The sequence below is a fragment of the Tachysurus vachellii genome, chromosome 25 (genome assembly GCF_030014155.1).
Source record: "Tachysurus vachellii isolate PV-2020 chromosome 25, HZAU_Pvac_v1, whole genome shotgun sequence".
Classification (NCBI taxonomy): Eukaryota; Metazoa; Chordata; class Actinopteri; order Siluriformes; family Bagridae; genus Tachysurus; species Tachysurus vachellii.
Window position 1 is genome coordinate 15974305 of NC_083484.1, and position 14773 is coordinate 15989077.

Below are 14773 nucleotides of genomic sequence, written 5' to 3' on the forward strand. Positions count from 1 at the left end.
TCTAAATACAGGTTTCCTGCACACGCTTTTTATATACTTGGAGAAAACAGGAGGTTCCTTACCGGTTCTTTAAAGACTTCATCTGCTAATCGAAGTTCCTGGGCTTCAAAAAAGGTACCATATAAAAACATTTTGTAGAGTTTTATACAGAATCTTTACAAGTTTCACGGATAATTATGATCACCAAATGACTAAAGGTCATTCAAACCTTTCTATCAATTTATCTTCTAAGAATAAATATTACATGGAATTAGGTGACTGGAAACCAACCAGGTCACAGTGCTTGAGTGTCTACAAAATATCAGGTGTGTGTGTGTGTGTGTGTGTGTGTGTGTGTATGCGTGTGTGTGTGAGAGAGAGAGCGAGAGAGATATTTTTGCTACATGAATAAGCAAACTTCTCGGACTGTAGACTTCCTCCTAGAGTCTGTATATTAACCGAATTCATTGTCGAGGAACCATCATTAAATCCCTGCAGTATTAATGACGTTTTTGTTTGGTCATGAAAATAAAGTTGCAACGATCGAACTGCTCTTTAATTAGTGTGTAATATTGGGTTCTGTCGCCCCCTGGTGGAGGGAAAACTGTTAGCAAGTGGATTTAAAAACAAAACAAAACTTTTGTGCGCTTTTCTGTTCCCAGATTTACAACAAACAACAATTAATATAACAAGTAATATAATACTGTACAGAAATAGTGATATTACAAATAAAACGGTAAAAACATTACACAGATACTTGCAGTCGTAATAAGTTGTAATAATGATAATAACTCAGTACAGTGAGATAGCAACCTGAACATACGATAAATATGTGAATAGGGTGAAAAATTATTGATTAAATTTAAATCTTTAAAAGCTCATTGTCTCTAAAAAAGATTATTATGCTAACTTAGGAGTTTATTTGTTCTCCGATATCACCATGAACCTGGCTAGCTGTTAGCAAGCTAACGTTAGCTACTTCTGTTCATAACAGTAGATTAAAAGACAAATAAGTTTAGACTTCAGAATTATCAACAAAACAATGCCTCCTGTAGTGAATTTTATAAATCATTTGGTCATCTCCCACATCAATCAACCCCCGGCTTGGGCGTGTTTATTTGAATCATTGTATTTTGAGGTAATTTACAGCGACATATGTAGACACCTTGTCTTCACAGGACAACAGATACGTAGATTTAACTAAATGACATATTTAAGCACAAAATCACAAGGATACAGAAAGCAGCATAACTGTAATAATTGTATACATTTACAATTTTATTCAATGTAGCATGTTTAAAGTCAAAAATCCCGGACACACTCACAGGCAAATCACACAACACTTAAACGCTACTGACCAGCTACTGGCTGATCTCCGTAATGTCTATTATTATATAGACTGCAGTAAATCTAAACACTTTCTATCAAAGTGTTTCTTTTGCCTATAAGTTCTTAGGATCAGGATCAGGATCAGGATCAGTCAGATTCCGATCTGAGCTTCTCTGCCACCGTGCTGTCATGTTTGGATCCTCCGAGGCACGGCGGGCTCTTGGCCACGCTCGGGTCGCTGCTCCACTGCTGAGGCGTCTTGGCCTGGATGGCGAGAGCGTGAATGCTGGTTTTCAGCTCGTGACTCAGGGTCTCGTTGACCAGGCGGTGGCGCTGCAACAGAGACAAGCCATCGAAGTGTGAGCTCACCACCAGCACTCTGAAGTGTGACTCAGAGCCTGGGGGCACTGCATGCATGTGGCTCTCATTCAGCACCTCCAGGTGCTCCGGAGCGAGAGCCTGAGTCAGTTTGGTGCGAATGGAAGCCTCGACCGGTCGAATGGACACAGCTTCCATGTGATGAGCTGAAAAATGTCTGGAAGTGAAAAGAGCGACAGAGGAGGAACGGACAAAACTGCGAACATGGGACAACATCAGCAAACCAGGAGCAAGAAGACGGCAATGACAGACCTGCAAAGATCAGAACCATAAAGATCAGAGCAATATAGAAAAGAGGACTAGTGAGAAATCAAGGTTCTATCAGAAGTTTCAAAAAATGAAAAGGTTTAAAAGAATCGATCGCATCCAGGATTTATTTTGCAGTTCAGCCAGTTTCTGATGGTGCTGCAGTGTGATTTAACCCTTTATAAAGAGCACTGATCAAAGCCTCTGCAGTAACTCAGGCATGTGACGTGCAACATAAAGCTGCAATGCATTCTGGGACTTTGAGTCCAACACTATGACTGAACATCGCTGACAAAATGGCAGTAAAAGTTGTTCTTTTGTTTTTCTGATTCAGCAGTGAAACCCCTTTTGTTTGAAAATCCTTACGGAAAGATTTTCTTCTATTTCTCCTTTATATCTGTGCTCCAAAGTCACTGTACCCCAATGACGTCACAGCAGGACTCACACACACACACACACACACACACAGACAGACACGCACACTGACAGACAGACAGACAGACACACACACACACACTGACACACACACTGACACACACACACTGACACACACACACTGACACACACAGACACACTGACACACACTTACTCACTCACAGACACGCAGACAGACAGACAGACACACACACACACACACTAACAGACAGACAGACAGACAGACGCACACACACACACACACACACTGACTGACTGACTGACACACACACACTCACTCACAGACACGCACACAGACAGACACACACACTGACAGACAGACACACACACTGACAGACAGACACACACACTGACAGACAGACACACACACTGACAGACAGACACACACACTGACAGACAGACACACACACTGACAGACACACACACTGACAGACACAGACACACACACACACTGACAGACACAGACACACACACACACTGACAGACACAGACACACACACACACACTGACAGACACACACACACACACACTGACAGACACACACACACACACACACACACACACACACACACACACACACACACACACACACACACACACACACACACACACACACACACACACACACACACACACACACACACTAGCACCTGAATATATAAACATATTTAATGAGTCTCGGGATTAAATTTGCCTTAAAGTTTATTATACTGTAGCGACAATAAAACTCTGCATTGTTTCTCATTTACTTCATTAAAACTAGAATGAAGAAAAAACAGAAAAACTAAATGTTTAAACACAACTTTCATTTTCTCACCTTACTGCAATCCACTTCTTCTTCGTCGTCTTTTTCGAACACGCACCAGACTCAGTTGTTCTTCTTCGTTGGTGCGGTGCCGAACTAAAAACACACTGCCACCAAGTGGCCGTAAAAGGGAACTGAACTCCCAGAAATTGTAAACATTATATTTAAACTTCTAACACAGTAGAAACATCAGAAGACTTTTATACACTTTTTATATTGTTGTTATATTCTGACTATTATTCCAAATACCGTTCATATAGTATTTTGTCTAGGTATAGACAAAAGGGTTGTGTTACAGTCTGGTATGGGAGCAGAGCACAGGACATTGCAGCAGGTGGTGAAAACCGCCCAGCCCATCACAGGGACTCCACTTCCAGCCATGGAGGACATCCAGAAGAAACGCTGTCTACGTCAAGCTCGCAGCATTCTTAAGGTCTCCTCTCATCCTGCCCATAGACTGTTTTCTCTTCTGCCTTCTGGCAGGTGTTTCAGGTGCCTCCGGACCAGGACCAGCTCGCTACCCCTCGCTGATCCTACTGTCCTACATACACTGTTACACTGTTACACTTGTACATTTGCTAATTTCTCACCCCACAATTCGTTACTGCACTAATGGACTATTTACACAAAACTATGTTCATTTGCACACTTGCGCTTTTTTTTGCATTGCTGCTCACCATTGCCTTACATTGTACATATTGTACATATCCTCCTGTATATTTTTGTTTTTATTTATAGTAATAACAATATATTTTGTCTATAGCACATCCCCTTCTGTTAATTTCAGTTTATAGTAATAACCATCTGTATATTTGTTCATAGTACATATATATTCATCTGTATATTATATTCATAGTACATACACATCTGTAAATCACTGTTTATAGGTTTAGCCATATATTTTGTTACTGCACATATCCTTCTGTAAGTTTCAGTAAATCTGTATATCATGTTCATAGTACACACACACATGTAAATTACTTCCATATTACCACTTTATTTAACTTATTTAACTGTTATAAACACTGTATATCCTGCATTTGCTGCTATTGCACTCTGGTTAGACCTAAACTGCATTTCGTTGCCTTGTACTTCTTTCTACATGTGTAATGACAATAAAGTTGAATCTAATCTAATCTAATTTGAAAATAAGACAAATAAACTCTGATGGTGAACCAATCTAGAATGGTCTACATTAGACTCGACTATATTTGCAGGAATCATTTATCCATTTTGTCATTTCCAGGTCTTTCTTTTTAAGTGTTTGTTGATAATACAATCTTGTTAGTGTTCCACAAGAATCCTGGTACGATCATAACCCAGAAGATATAAAGAGGTGTTGCATAAATAAAAATATGAAGAAATCTGATTATACAACTAACTGTCATTACATGTCCTATATTATACACAATATATATGATACATTTTTTTCAATGAAATGATCAAGTCGTGCATCTTATGTTGCCCAGTTTGAGTCTCTGGAGCCTCAGATTTCTGTTCTCTGCCTGAGAAGCTGAAGCTCAAAAAGATTTCCAGTCAGCACAAATGACTTCTTATCGCCTTCAGACCACAGTGCTGTAGGAACTTTAGAGACTGTTGTCAGTGAAATTCACAGGAAATTTCTCAAATAATCAACCCAACAACCATCTCAGTCCCAGTCCGTGAGCTCGATGCCGTTGCCATCCTCTTGAATGAGATTTTTTCCCTCATCCTGATATGTGACTTGAACCTTAAACCTTAAGCTCTCTCCCTTCTTCTGCATGATTATATGCTGCTCTGCTGCCACATGATTATTTTAAACCTTCAAGTCAATAATTGCAAATCATTTTATCTCCATGACACAGGTTTATTTTTCACACGTACGTTTTTCATTTCATCAAAGGCCAGGATTTGTTCACTGTGTGACTGAAGTAAAATTCCCAGAAGGACTGAAAAACTCACACACACACACACACACACACACACAGTGATACACACACACAGACACACACAAACACACAGACACACACGCACACACACAGACATACACACACACAGACACACACAGACACACACACACTCACACACAGACACACACAGACACACGCACACACACACACACAGACACACACACAAACACACGCACACACACACACACACAGACACACACACAAACACACTCACATGCACACACACACAGACACACACACACAGACACACACACGAACACACACACACAGACACACACACAGACACACACGCACATACACACACAAACAGACACACAGACACACACACGAACACACACACACACACATACACACACACACACACACACACACACCTTAATACACAACCATTTTGGTGTAACATTGAAATAATCTCCATATTAAATCATAACGTCTTTACGTCTTTGTCATTCTCAGATCCAAAAAAATAAAATGAAGCACAAAAACAACACCATACACTAACACTCTATTTTGCATGTTAAACCTTTTTTTTGGTCTTTTTTTTTTTCAATTTGTTATTTTTTTATTATTGTTGCACATATTTATACTTTTACATACAAACAACTACAACCTCTACAGCACAGTACAATGATAAAGTGATCAACTCCGTCACATTTAAATTATGGCAATACATTTGAGTCGACAAAAGCATCAAGAGACCTGTGGTATATCTGTAGAACGAGAGACACTGGCCTTGTACAGGCGAGATTTATACAGCAATCGTCTTTTTCATCCTATTTTAATCACTACACATGTCATTTCACTGTATTTTCGTTTTCAGTGTGCTATTATTTATAGTCAACGAGGTGGGCGGGGTTGGGGGCGGAGCCGAGAAACACGTCAGTCACTTATTGCTTTGATTTTCTTTTTGCACACGCGATCGACTGCGACTAAAGTGAAGCGTTTTTTAGGAAAAATACAAAGAAAAAAGACCCTGTAACAAAACAACATTTAAAAAGAAACAATCTTAACGGGCGAAATGTACAAGTTCCGTGTTGATTTTTTTTTTTTTACATACAAATTGATCATGACGTCACTGAGACACGCATCACGTGGTGTGAGAACAACACGGTAAAGACGTGACGCTTTAGAGAAACACGCTGTACACGTTTCCGTGTTTTGGTGGAGGTTTATTTCGATGACGCAGACGTCGTGAACAAACACGTCACGTGCTTCACCTGTGTTGTTTTGCTTTTTCAGACATTTAGACATTTTCCTTGTTGTGTTTTTTCGCACGTGAGCTCACACACGTGTCTCAGTTTCAGGTCAGAATCTCACACGTTTTGTGATATTTTTTCCCTACGTGAGCTCAAATCATCTTAATTTGATTCCCTGATCTTTTTTCTTTTTACATTTCATAAACACATAAAGAGTTTTTTTTATTATTTGATTGATAAGACTGTAAGATGAGTCGTAAATACTGTGATCCATCTGGAGCTGATGCAATGCAACACATTTAGTAATAATGTTTTGTAAGCGATTTACACACAATTTACTTTTATTCACTGCTCAGGTTATTAATCCACACAATTTCTAACGAATTAAATTGCTTTGCGTTCCTGAAATATAAATTAATGAGTCGTTTAACCCTCAGTGACACTGATCAGGACAAAACGTGTACTGAAGATGAGCGAGTTCGATGACGTGAACACGCTTCTAATGTGCTCCTGTAGTCTCAGAGATAAGACCTGAAGTACCTTTAATATTTATCTCTTATGTTTAAAGGTGCATGCATTGTCACTCTAAAGCTTTACTTTTAACTAAAGCACAAGGAAAGGTAGAGTTTAGAGTTCAGGGCTTTTTGTTCTGAGATCGAGTTCTGAGTTTTTGTATATTTGTCCCTCAAGCGTCATTTTATATCTCATATTTGTTCTTGTTGTAAAGCGATGAACATGTGATATAAAACAGAAGGTGATCCTCTTCCAGAAGTTTTACTATATTAAATATGTTTGGTGCCATGTTTTAAACATAAAGACAGCGCAGATCTGTGTTTACTGTATAAACGTGATCCGGTCGTAAGCACTGGAACGAAGATGTCAGATTGTGCTTCAGATTGTTTGCGATGACGTCCAGATTTATAGCAGAAAGCTACAGTGAGGTTCGTGACCAAATAAAGGAAAGAAGAAGAGCGTGATACCTCTTACACCAGACCTGTTGTTTTTACTGAGTGCATCTAGAATATGGCTGCTATCCTACACAATGGCAGTAAAGAAGAGCATCACCTACAAACTGAAGCATCTTTTTTATCGATTTCTTTGCTAAACGATCTGTGTAAAGGCAGTCATTACTGGTAGATTATCAGATGGAACTCATTCAGGTTTATAATCGAAAGAAAAAGGGATAAAAGTGTTTGTTTCTCGTGTTTGTTAATTTGACGTGTTTGTTATTCGTGTGCTCTTACTCTGATTTTTTTTTTCTTTTTTCTTGTACGTCATTTGGATGTTCAGCGTTTTCATTAAAATGTCGCTTCGGCACCTAATAGTTTTTTCTCTTCCTTTGTGACGACGTTATTAACGACAATAAAAACTTCACCCTGTGTGTGAGACTACAGACATCCACAGTAAAAAATACTATAAAATCAAACTCTCGTATAAATAAATAATTAAATAAATACAAATCTGTGGAACACTCGATGTTTCACATGCAAGAACTTTCTCACACACGCACACACACACGCACACACACACACGGGTACCGCATCACCGTTATCATCACCGTCATCGAACAGGAAAAAGACAGATGCGTCACTCACGTGACGTCACGTGATGCGCGGATTGCATTTCTATTGATTTCTTCTGTCTGAATTTGTCTAGTTTAAAAATATTACCTTAGCAAACTGATATATATATATACAAACATCCAGTAGAACCTATCTAAAACATTATGGTACTATTTCACTGGAAACTGAAAATTCATTTCAGCATCTGAAAATTTTTCCGCTATATATTTATATATTTATATTGAATATGAGTGATTAGTGTGTTCAGGACAGACAGACTAAACTGTATATTTATATTCAGTACAGCATTTACATCAGTTTTCAAAATAAACCTTAACATTTTAACTCTTGGATCGTTTCATCAAACCTTCTTGTGCTTGATATGGTTTTTCACCTCACTTTTCAAATGTTCCTATTTCTTTTTTAAATGAAAATAAAACCTTTTCGTCCTTGGCAGACGAGAACTTGTGCACGTTTAAGAAACATAAGGTAGGAACGATGGGTCATAACTACTGAATCGCTTCTGTTCCACAACATAAATGATGTGAACACACAGTAGTTCACTAAGATGTGGATGAAGAGCACTTTTTCCATACTGTTGCTTCTACTCGTCATTATGCCCTCGTGCACAATATTTTCCAAAATATTTTTTTTAAAAAGATTCCTCTTTGTAGCTATGATCTCGTATTTTCTTAACATAGATTTTTTTCTACAATTTCAACAGTCGCTCGAAAAATAAAATCCTTAGGACATCGTGAGCTGAAGAAAACAACAACAACCAGCAACAACAACCACCAGAACCACATTAAGAGCAAACACTGTCCGTGCAGAAAAGATCTACCGACTGACTGACGACACGCTCTCACATCACTGTAATGCCGTGGATGAAAATTAAAGGGCAAACTCATCACTGTTGGGTTAACACGCTCAAACTACAAAACAATCTGGAATGTGTCTAAAATGGCAGTTGTTTAACACAAACACACACACACACATACACACGACCTCTGTTCTCTCTGTAAGGACGCTGATTATAGAGGTCAGGACTTTGACACCTGAAGGTACAGATATGTCAAATAAACAGGACTTTTAATAGTGAATCTCACACATTTACATCAAATCGCTCTGATGACTGGATGAGAGACGGGATTAAGATGTTTTCTGGCATCTCACCAGCTATTTAACCTCTTATTAAGTACCGTCAACATAACGAACAATATGAAGGGGATATTTTATATAAATCCAAATCTGACAAATTGTGATTGATTAGGGATTGGAATCACACTGCAGGCGGATATTTCCTAACTCAGTGCTTCCACCTGCTGGTGTGGAGGCCGCACTATTGAAGCACCTGCCCCCTCGTCTCCGGGAGCTTCAGCGCCAAGAAGCTGCCGACTGCCAGCGCCCCAGAGGCAAACAGGATGGGCACGGCTTTGGTGATGCCCACAAAGGACTGGAAGATGCTGATCCCCAGCACGGCAGCGAGCTTGCACAGGGCATTCAGAAACCCGAAAGCCGTAGTTCTGTGGGGAAAAAGGAACACCGACGTGACATAATGTGTAGAATTTAATATAAAGCTGTCCAAAACCCTACAGGCTAATTTAATAAAAATCTAAAGGCTATATTAATGTTTTAGCAAGCCAAGGTTTCTAACGAAGAAAGTCTGTTGGATGGAGCAATATGAAGTATGAGTATTAGATAATCAATGAATTCTAGTTTATGTAGTACTAATGAATTAAAAGGCTAATAAAATAAAAATAAAATACCAAACTTTAAGTAAATAAATAAAAAATATTTCTATGAATCCTGTCAAGTTAGTTAATGTTAGCTAGTCAGCTACAATTAGCAGTGAATATTAGCAATATTTATGAATACTATTAAAACATTCAGTAAGATTAGCACATATTAGCTGCCTAGCTAGGGTTAGAAACGAAGGACATGCGTGGCTTAAAAAGCCTCAAAATCCTGTCAGGACAGAGGTTTGAAATAGAGCAGTGAAGATTATCAACCTTTATGAAAATTAATAAACGAATCCTCTTAGGTAACCCCTCAGGGTAGCTCATGTTAGCTACCAGGTTAGCGTTAACAGCAAAGAATCAAAATCTTGTCAGAATATCTGAAATTATCTCTTAGATTAGCAAACGTAGTGTTTATGAACATTATTTATGAGTCTGAATTACAGTTCGTCTCAGGAAAAGAGTATTAAGGTTATTGGATATTGAGGTTGCTGGCTAGTGTTAGAAGTGAAGCATATTTGTGATTTAAAAACCCTAACAGGGGAATTCATCTTTTAGTTTTGTGAAAGAGGAAACTTATTATGTCACAGAAGATTATAGCTTGTTTTTCAGTAACAAAAACTGTGTTTTTTTGTTTGTTTATGTGAGAACAATTTGAGGCTGTTGAGAGAACAATTTTTAAATAATTATTATTGATAAACGGTTTGGCCACAAGGGGGTGCTGTTTAATACAAGACATTAGGCACCGCAAGCCATTGCACATCTTCATACTCCATATTATCTATTACTCAGTGGCAGGCCTGCTGGGACTTCAGATGTTTTGAATGAGAATTTTCAGACATTCCCCCAAAGATCTGTAAAGAGGAAGCAATACTGCAGAGGCTCTGCAGCAAACCCACTAAGGAGCAATCAGAGCACTAAAACCTCCTTATTAATCTGTTTATTTGTTATTTCTAACCTGCATCTATTGTGACAGAAGCAATAGAAGCATTTAATTATTAAGCATGATTTAAATACATTTATTTACCTCTTATCAGATGGGTACAGTTCTACCGTTAGAACATCCAGGGCATTCCACGACGCAATGCTGATTCCCCCAAACAGACAGAGCAGAGCGATCATGGCCGACTCGCTGTTCCCAAAAGACAGGAAGAAACAGCTGACGCAGGAGATCACGCTGGAGCCCGCTGCAGGAGAGAAGAAAGTTAGCTAACATCCACCGCACCACGCTAAAAAAATTACATTACTAAAACTTTCTCGCTCACCCAGCATCCTCAGGCGTCCAATTTTGTCCATGAGCAGAGCAGACACAATGTTCCCAGGCAGGACAGCTAGCGTTCCCAGAAAACTGACAAAGTAGATCATGTAGGCGTTGTTCTCATCACTGAAGTCCAGCAGGCAGCCCTCTTTGTTATGCAGGAAGGTGCTGTTGATGAGGCGACTGTCGATCAGCCTGTACTTGAACAAATCTTAAAAGAAGAAAGGAACCGTATTAGATAAGAAATAAATTGGCAATAAACTTCTGTCGAGGGCAATAATGAAAATCTAACATAACTGAGCAGCAGAGCCTCCAAACCTTTTGCTTTGGACAGTCAGTCACCTTTGGTTTGAGAAGCAAAACAAGTACGTCTTATACATATAAACACAGCAGTGTTCAGATGTGCAGACAAACATAAACACTAAAGTCCACACAGAAATGATTATAAACCGATTTTCTATGATGCAGTCATTTACTTATGAGCTGATTCAAAAAATATATTAATAATAATATTTAGATCAATAAAATCAAGCCCAGTATAAAAGATCTATAAATAGTATGCATATATACCGTAAGCTGATGTATGTCTGAGTGTTGACATACACTGAGGACCGAGGAACTCTGAGTGTATTATTAAAACATTGAAAATAATGTTCTTTGATGATGAGAACACTTTACAATTTTAATCAGAATAGATGCTTTCTCTGTAGAAAATGAAGCATCAACAGACAGTAAAGTAGGCAGTGTTGCTAAGATACCTAAAACCTTTCCCTCTGCATTACATGGTTCCACTGAATGAGGTCATTCTAACTGATGGAGAAACGCATCGGCTGGCCATCCTCTATTCAACAATCCTAAACCTTAGAGATTGAGGTCTGCTTCTACAGTACCTGTCTGACAGAGTTTTACACTGGATGATGTGTGTCCAGTTAATTACAGCAGAGCGAATGGGATTTCATACACGAAGTGGGATACAGAGGGTAGAAAATCAGCCTCGTTCTGACCTGTGTTGTAAAAGAGGGTAGAGATGAAGGTGCAGTTCTTGAAGAAGGTGTTGGTGGAGGTGATGTCCTCAAAGTAACACTCTTCAAACAGGGAGTCCTCGAATACCATGGACTTCATCTTGAGGTTCAAAAACCTACAACAATACCAGAAGAATGTTTTCGTGATCTGGGAAAATCTTGGAGTTACTTGGAGTTACTTGAGATTTAGCAGTGCTTACTTGGTGTTGAAATACTCTCCATGACGATGGATCTGGTTCTCCAGGGTGAAGTTAAAGGTCATGTGTTCCACTTTCTGCTTGATGAAGACCTTAGTGCGTGAGTTGTACTCCTGCTTTTGGAGGTATTTGATCATGTCAGGGAACCACACAGTCAGGCCGTAGTAGCTGAGAAGGAGAACGGTGCATTGTTAAACAAAATACCTCAACATTCATTACTAGTATAGAAGGCTGTGATAACTTAAACAAACTAGCCAAAATGCAAAACAATGCTAACAGTCCAACAAAGTTAGCAAACCACCTATTAGCATTATTGCATTGTCACAAAGCTACCTCTGCTTGCTTTGAGCATTTTTTACCATTAGGGTGTTTAAACTGTTGTAATCTGGATGTTCATGTTAAACAGTGAAATGTTAAACATCCACTAAATATCCACTGTCTCAGAATCTCTACCTGAATGACATAGAGAACCAGACAGCCATCATCATGTAGGTGACACGGCGATACTCTGGATTGAAAATAGTCAAGAAGTTGCTCCAAACCTACAAAGGCACAATGACAGGACATTAAAATAATCAGGAGATTCTGTTACATAAAAACACTGATGAATGTGTTGAAAATACGTCAGAACTATCCAGCTTGAATAATATGCTAATCAGGGTATGCTAGGTCTATAATCGCTAGCTTGACGTAATTAGATGAAAGACAGGCCAATGTACAAACGCACATATGACTGTATTATTTCTATTGCTTTCTGGATTCTGATTGGTCAGAGCATGTGCTGTTGTATACTTTTCTTTAACATTAGCTCAGTAGTGCAGGTTTATATTAATGTTCTTCTTCTGATGCGTTATTTTTTCTATAAGAACAACCAGCGGTAACAGTAAGTCAGAGCATATGTACTTATATATATATATATCTTATATTTATCTGTTGTACCTGATGAAACAGGTTGCTCAGCTTGAGCCTCCAGCGCTGGTGCCAGGCTGTGGTATCATCTCCCATATCAACCAACTCATCCATCTGCTTCACGGTCTTAATATTGGTCACCTGGTGGTACATCAGTATTGAATTAATCAGAATATCCCTTTATCGTCAGATTTTCATCTAAATGCATTTCTTCAAACACAGCGTTTCTTAACAAACCTCTCACCCTGTCCTCCGCCACCCACAAAAAGCACAAGCAGTATCCACGGCAACACACATAAAATATCACATCAAACAACAGTTTGTCTATTTGATATATAACTAGTTCAAGTTTACATAATGTGTTTCACTTTGATCTCCCCCGCTATGATAACGGATGAAAACTCATTAGAACGAATGCATAATTAATATGAAAAGCATTTAAAATTCTCCAAACATTCATTTCAAGCCAAGACACTGGTACTTACGGAGAAGACCCTCTCTGGGTAGCCCTTGGCCCGCATGTTGGTGTCATGAACCTGTTTCAGGATCATCCAGGCTTCGTCATGTTTCCCATTCTAGTATAAAAAGAGAAATTTTATGCCACATGCAGGAACATTCATTCATTTTCTACCGCTTATCCGAACTACCTCGGGTCACGGGGAGCCTGTGCCTATCTCAGGCGTCATCGGGCATCAAGGCAGGATACACCCTGGACAGAGTGCCAACCCATCGCAGGGCACACACACACACACTCTCAATCACTCACGCAATCACACACTACGGACAATTTTCCAGAGATGCCAATCAACCTACCATGCATGTCTTTGGACTGGGGGAGGAAACCGGAGTACCCGGAGGAAACCCCCGAGGCACGGGGAGAACATGCAAACTCCACACACACAAGGCGGAGGCGGGAATCGAACCCCCAACCCTGGAGGTGTGAGGCGAACGTGCTAACCACTAAGCCACCGTACCCATGTAGGAACATACTTAAGCTATATTTATGCTCAGAATATAAATTACATTAAGATTAGTTTTCTTTTTGGAATACAACTGAGCTGAGACACTGACCTCCAGGTAGAAGCGTGGACTCTCTGGCATGGTGTTGAGGGCGGCGATGGCAGCCACCGCGGGGAGCGCGCACACCAGAACAAACACTCTCCAGCTGTGGAACTGATAGGCAGAGCCCATCTGGAAGCTCCAGCCTGGTGAAAAAAGGGTTTACTGTTACGATAATGCTACCAATGAATGCTACTTTATTGGTGGTTAATAATGTGATAGTGGCATTCAGAGGGTGAGAAATGGACCGTTACCCTACTAGGGGATGGTTGTAATAGTAAGGCAAGAATTACTACTGTACATGAAGTCTGAGTTTAATTACTAGTGTGGATTCGTTGTATTCTAAGTGAACTACAGTGCAAGTTGCTGTCCTCAGTGGTACAGGAGTCATCCTTAAGGTCTAAACGTGTATCCACATCGGTTTTTCATATATTCTACCTCTATGACCTTTATGTTAAGGTACTATATGTACTATCACGTGGGAAATTACGTATTTAAAGGGTTTTTACAGTCATCATACTGGACAAAATTCTGATACTTATCATAGTGCAAGTTATGGCATTTGAAGGGTTTTGATAGTTACAATAGTGGGAGATGATGTTATTTGAGGGTTTTGATAGTTACCATAGTGGGAGATGATGTTATTTGAGGGTTTTGATACTTACCATTGTGGATGTAATGTATTTGAAGGGTTTTTATAGTAATCATAGTGG

At 39.3% G+C, this 14773-nt stretch overlaps 2 protein-coding genes across 2 annotated transcripts in view; both read right to left on the minus strand.

Annotated features, from left to right (window-relative positions):
* Positions 1-1050: 1050 nt before the first annotated feature.
* bola1 (bolA family member 1) lies at positions 1051-3259 on the minus strand. Its single transcript, XM_060861600.1, has 2 exons — positions 3185-3259; positions 1051-1938 (listed from the first exon to the last, which is right to left on the minus strand). The coding sequence occupies exon 2, from the start codon at positions 1900-1902 to the stop codon at positions 1456-1458; it is 447 nt and encodes a 148-aa protein (XP_060717583.1). The 5' UTR covers positions 1903-1938; positions 3185-3259; the 3' UTR covers positions 1051-1455.
* Positions 3260-4997: 1738 nt separating this feature from the next.
* The window catches only part of sv2a (synaptic vesicle glycoprotein 2A), a 28507-nt gene continuing 18731 nt past the window's right edge, over positions 4998-14773 (minus strand). Inside the window, exons 5-13 of the mRNA XM_060861356.1 lie at positions 14073-14206; positions 13487-13576; positions 13032-13142; positions 12546-12634; positions 12096-12260; positions 11878-12011; positions 10881-11084; positions 10643-10802; positions 4998-9402 (exon numbers count right to left, since the gene is read on the minus strand). Coding sequence (XP_060717339.1) covers positions 9219-9402; positions 10643-10802; positions 10881-11084; positions 11878-12011; positions 12096-12260; positions 12546-12634; positions 13032-13142; positions 13487-13576; positions 14073-14206 — 1271 coding nt within the window. The 3' untranslated portion in view covers positions 4998-9218. The remainder of the gene's footprint in view (positions 9403-10642; positions 10803-10880; positions 11085-11877; positions 12012-12095; positions 12261-12545; positions 12635-13031; positions 13143-13486; positions 13577-14072; positions 14207-14773) is intronic.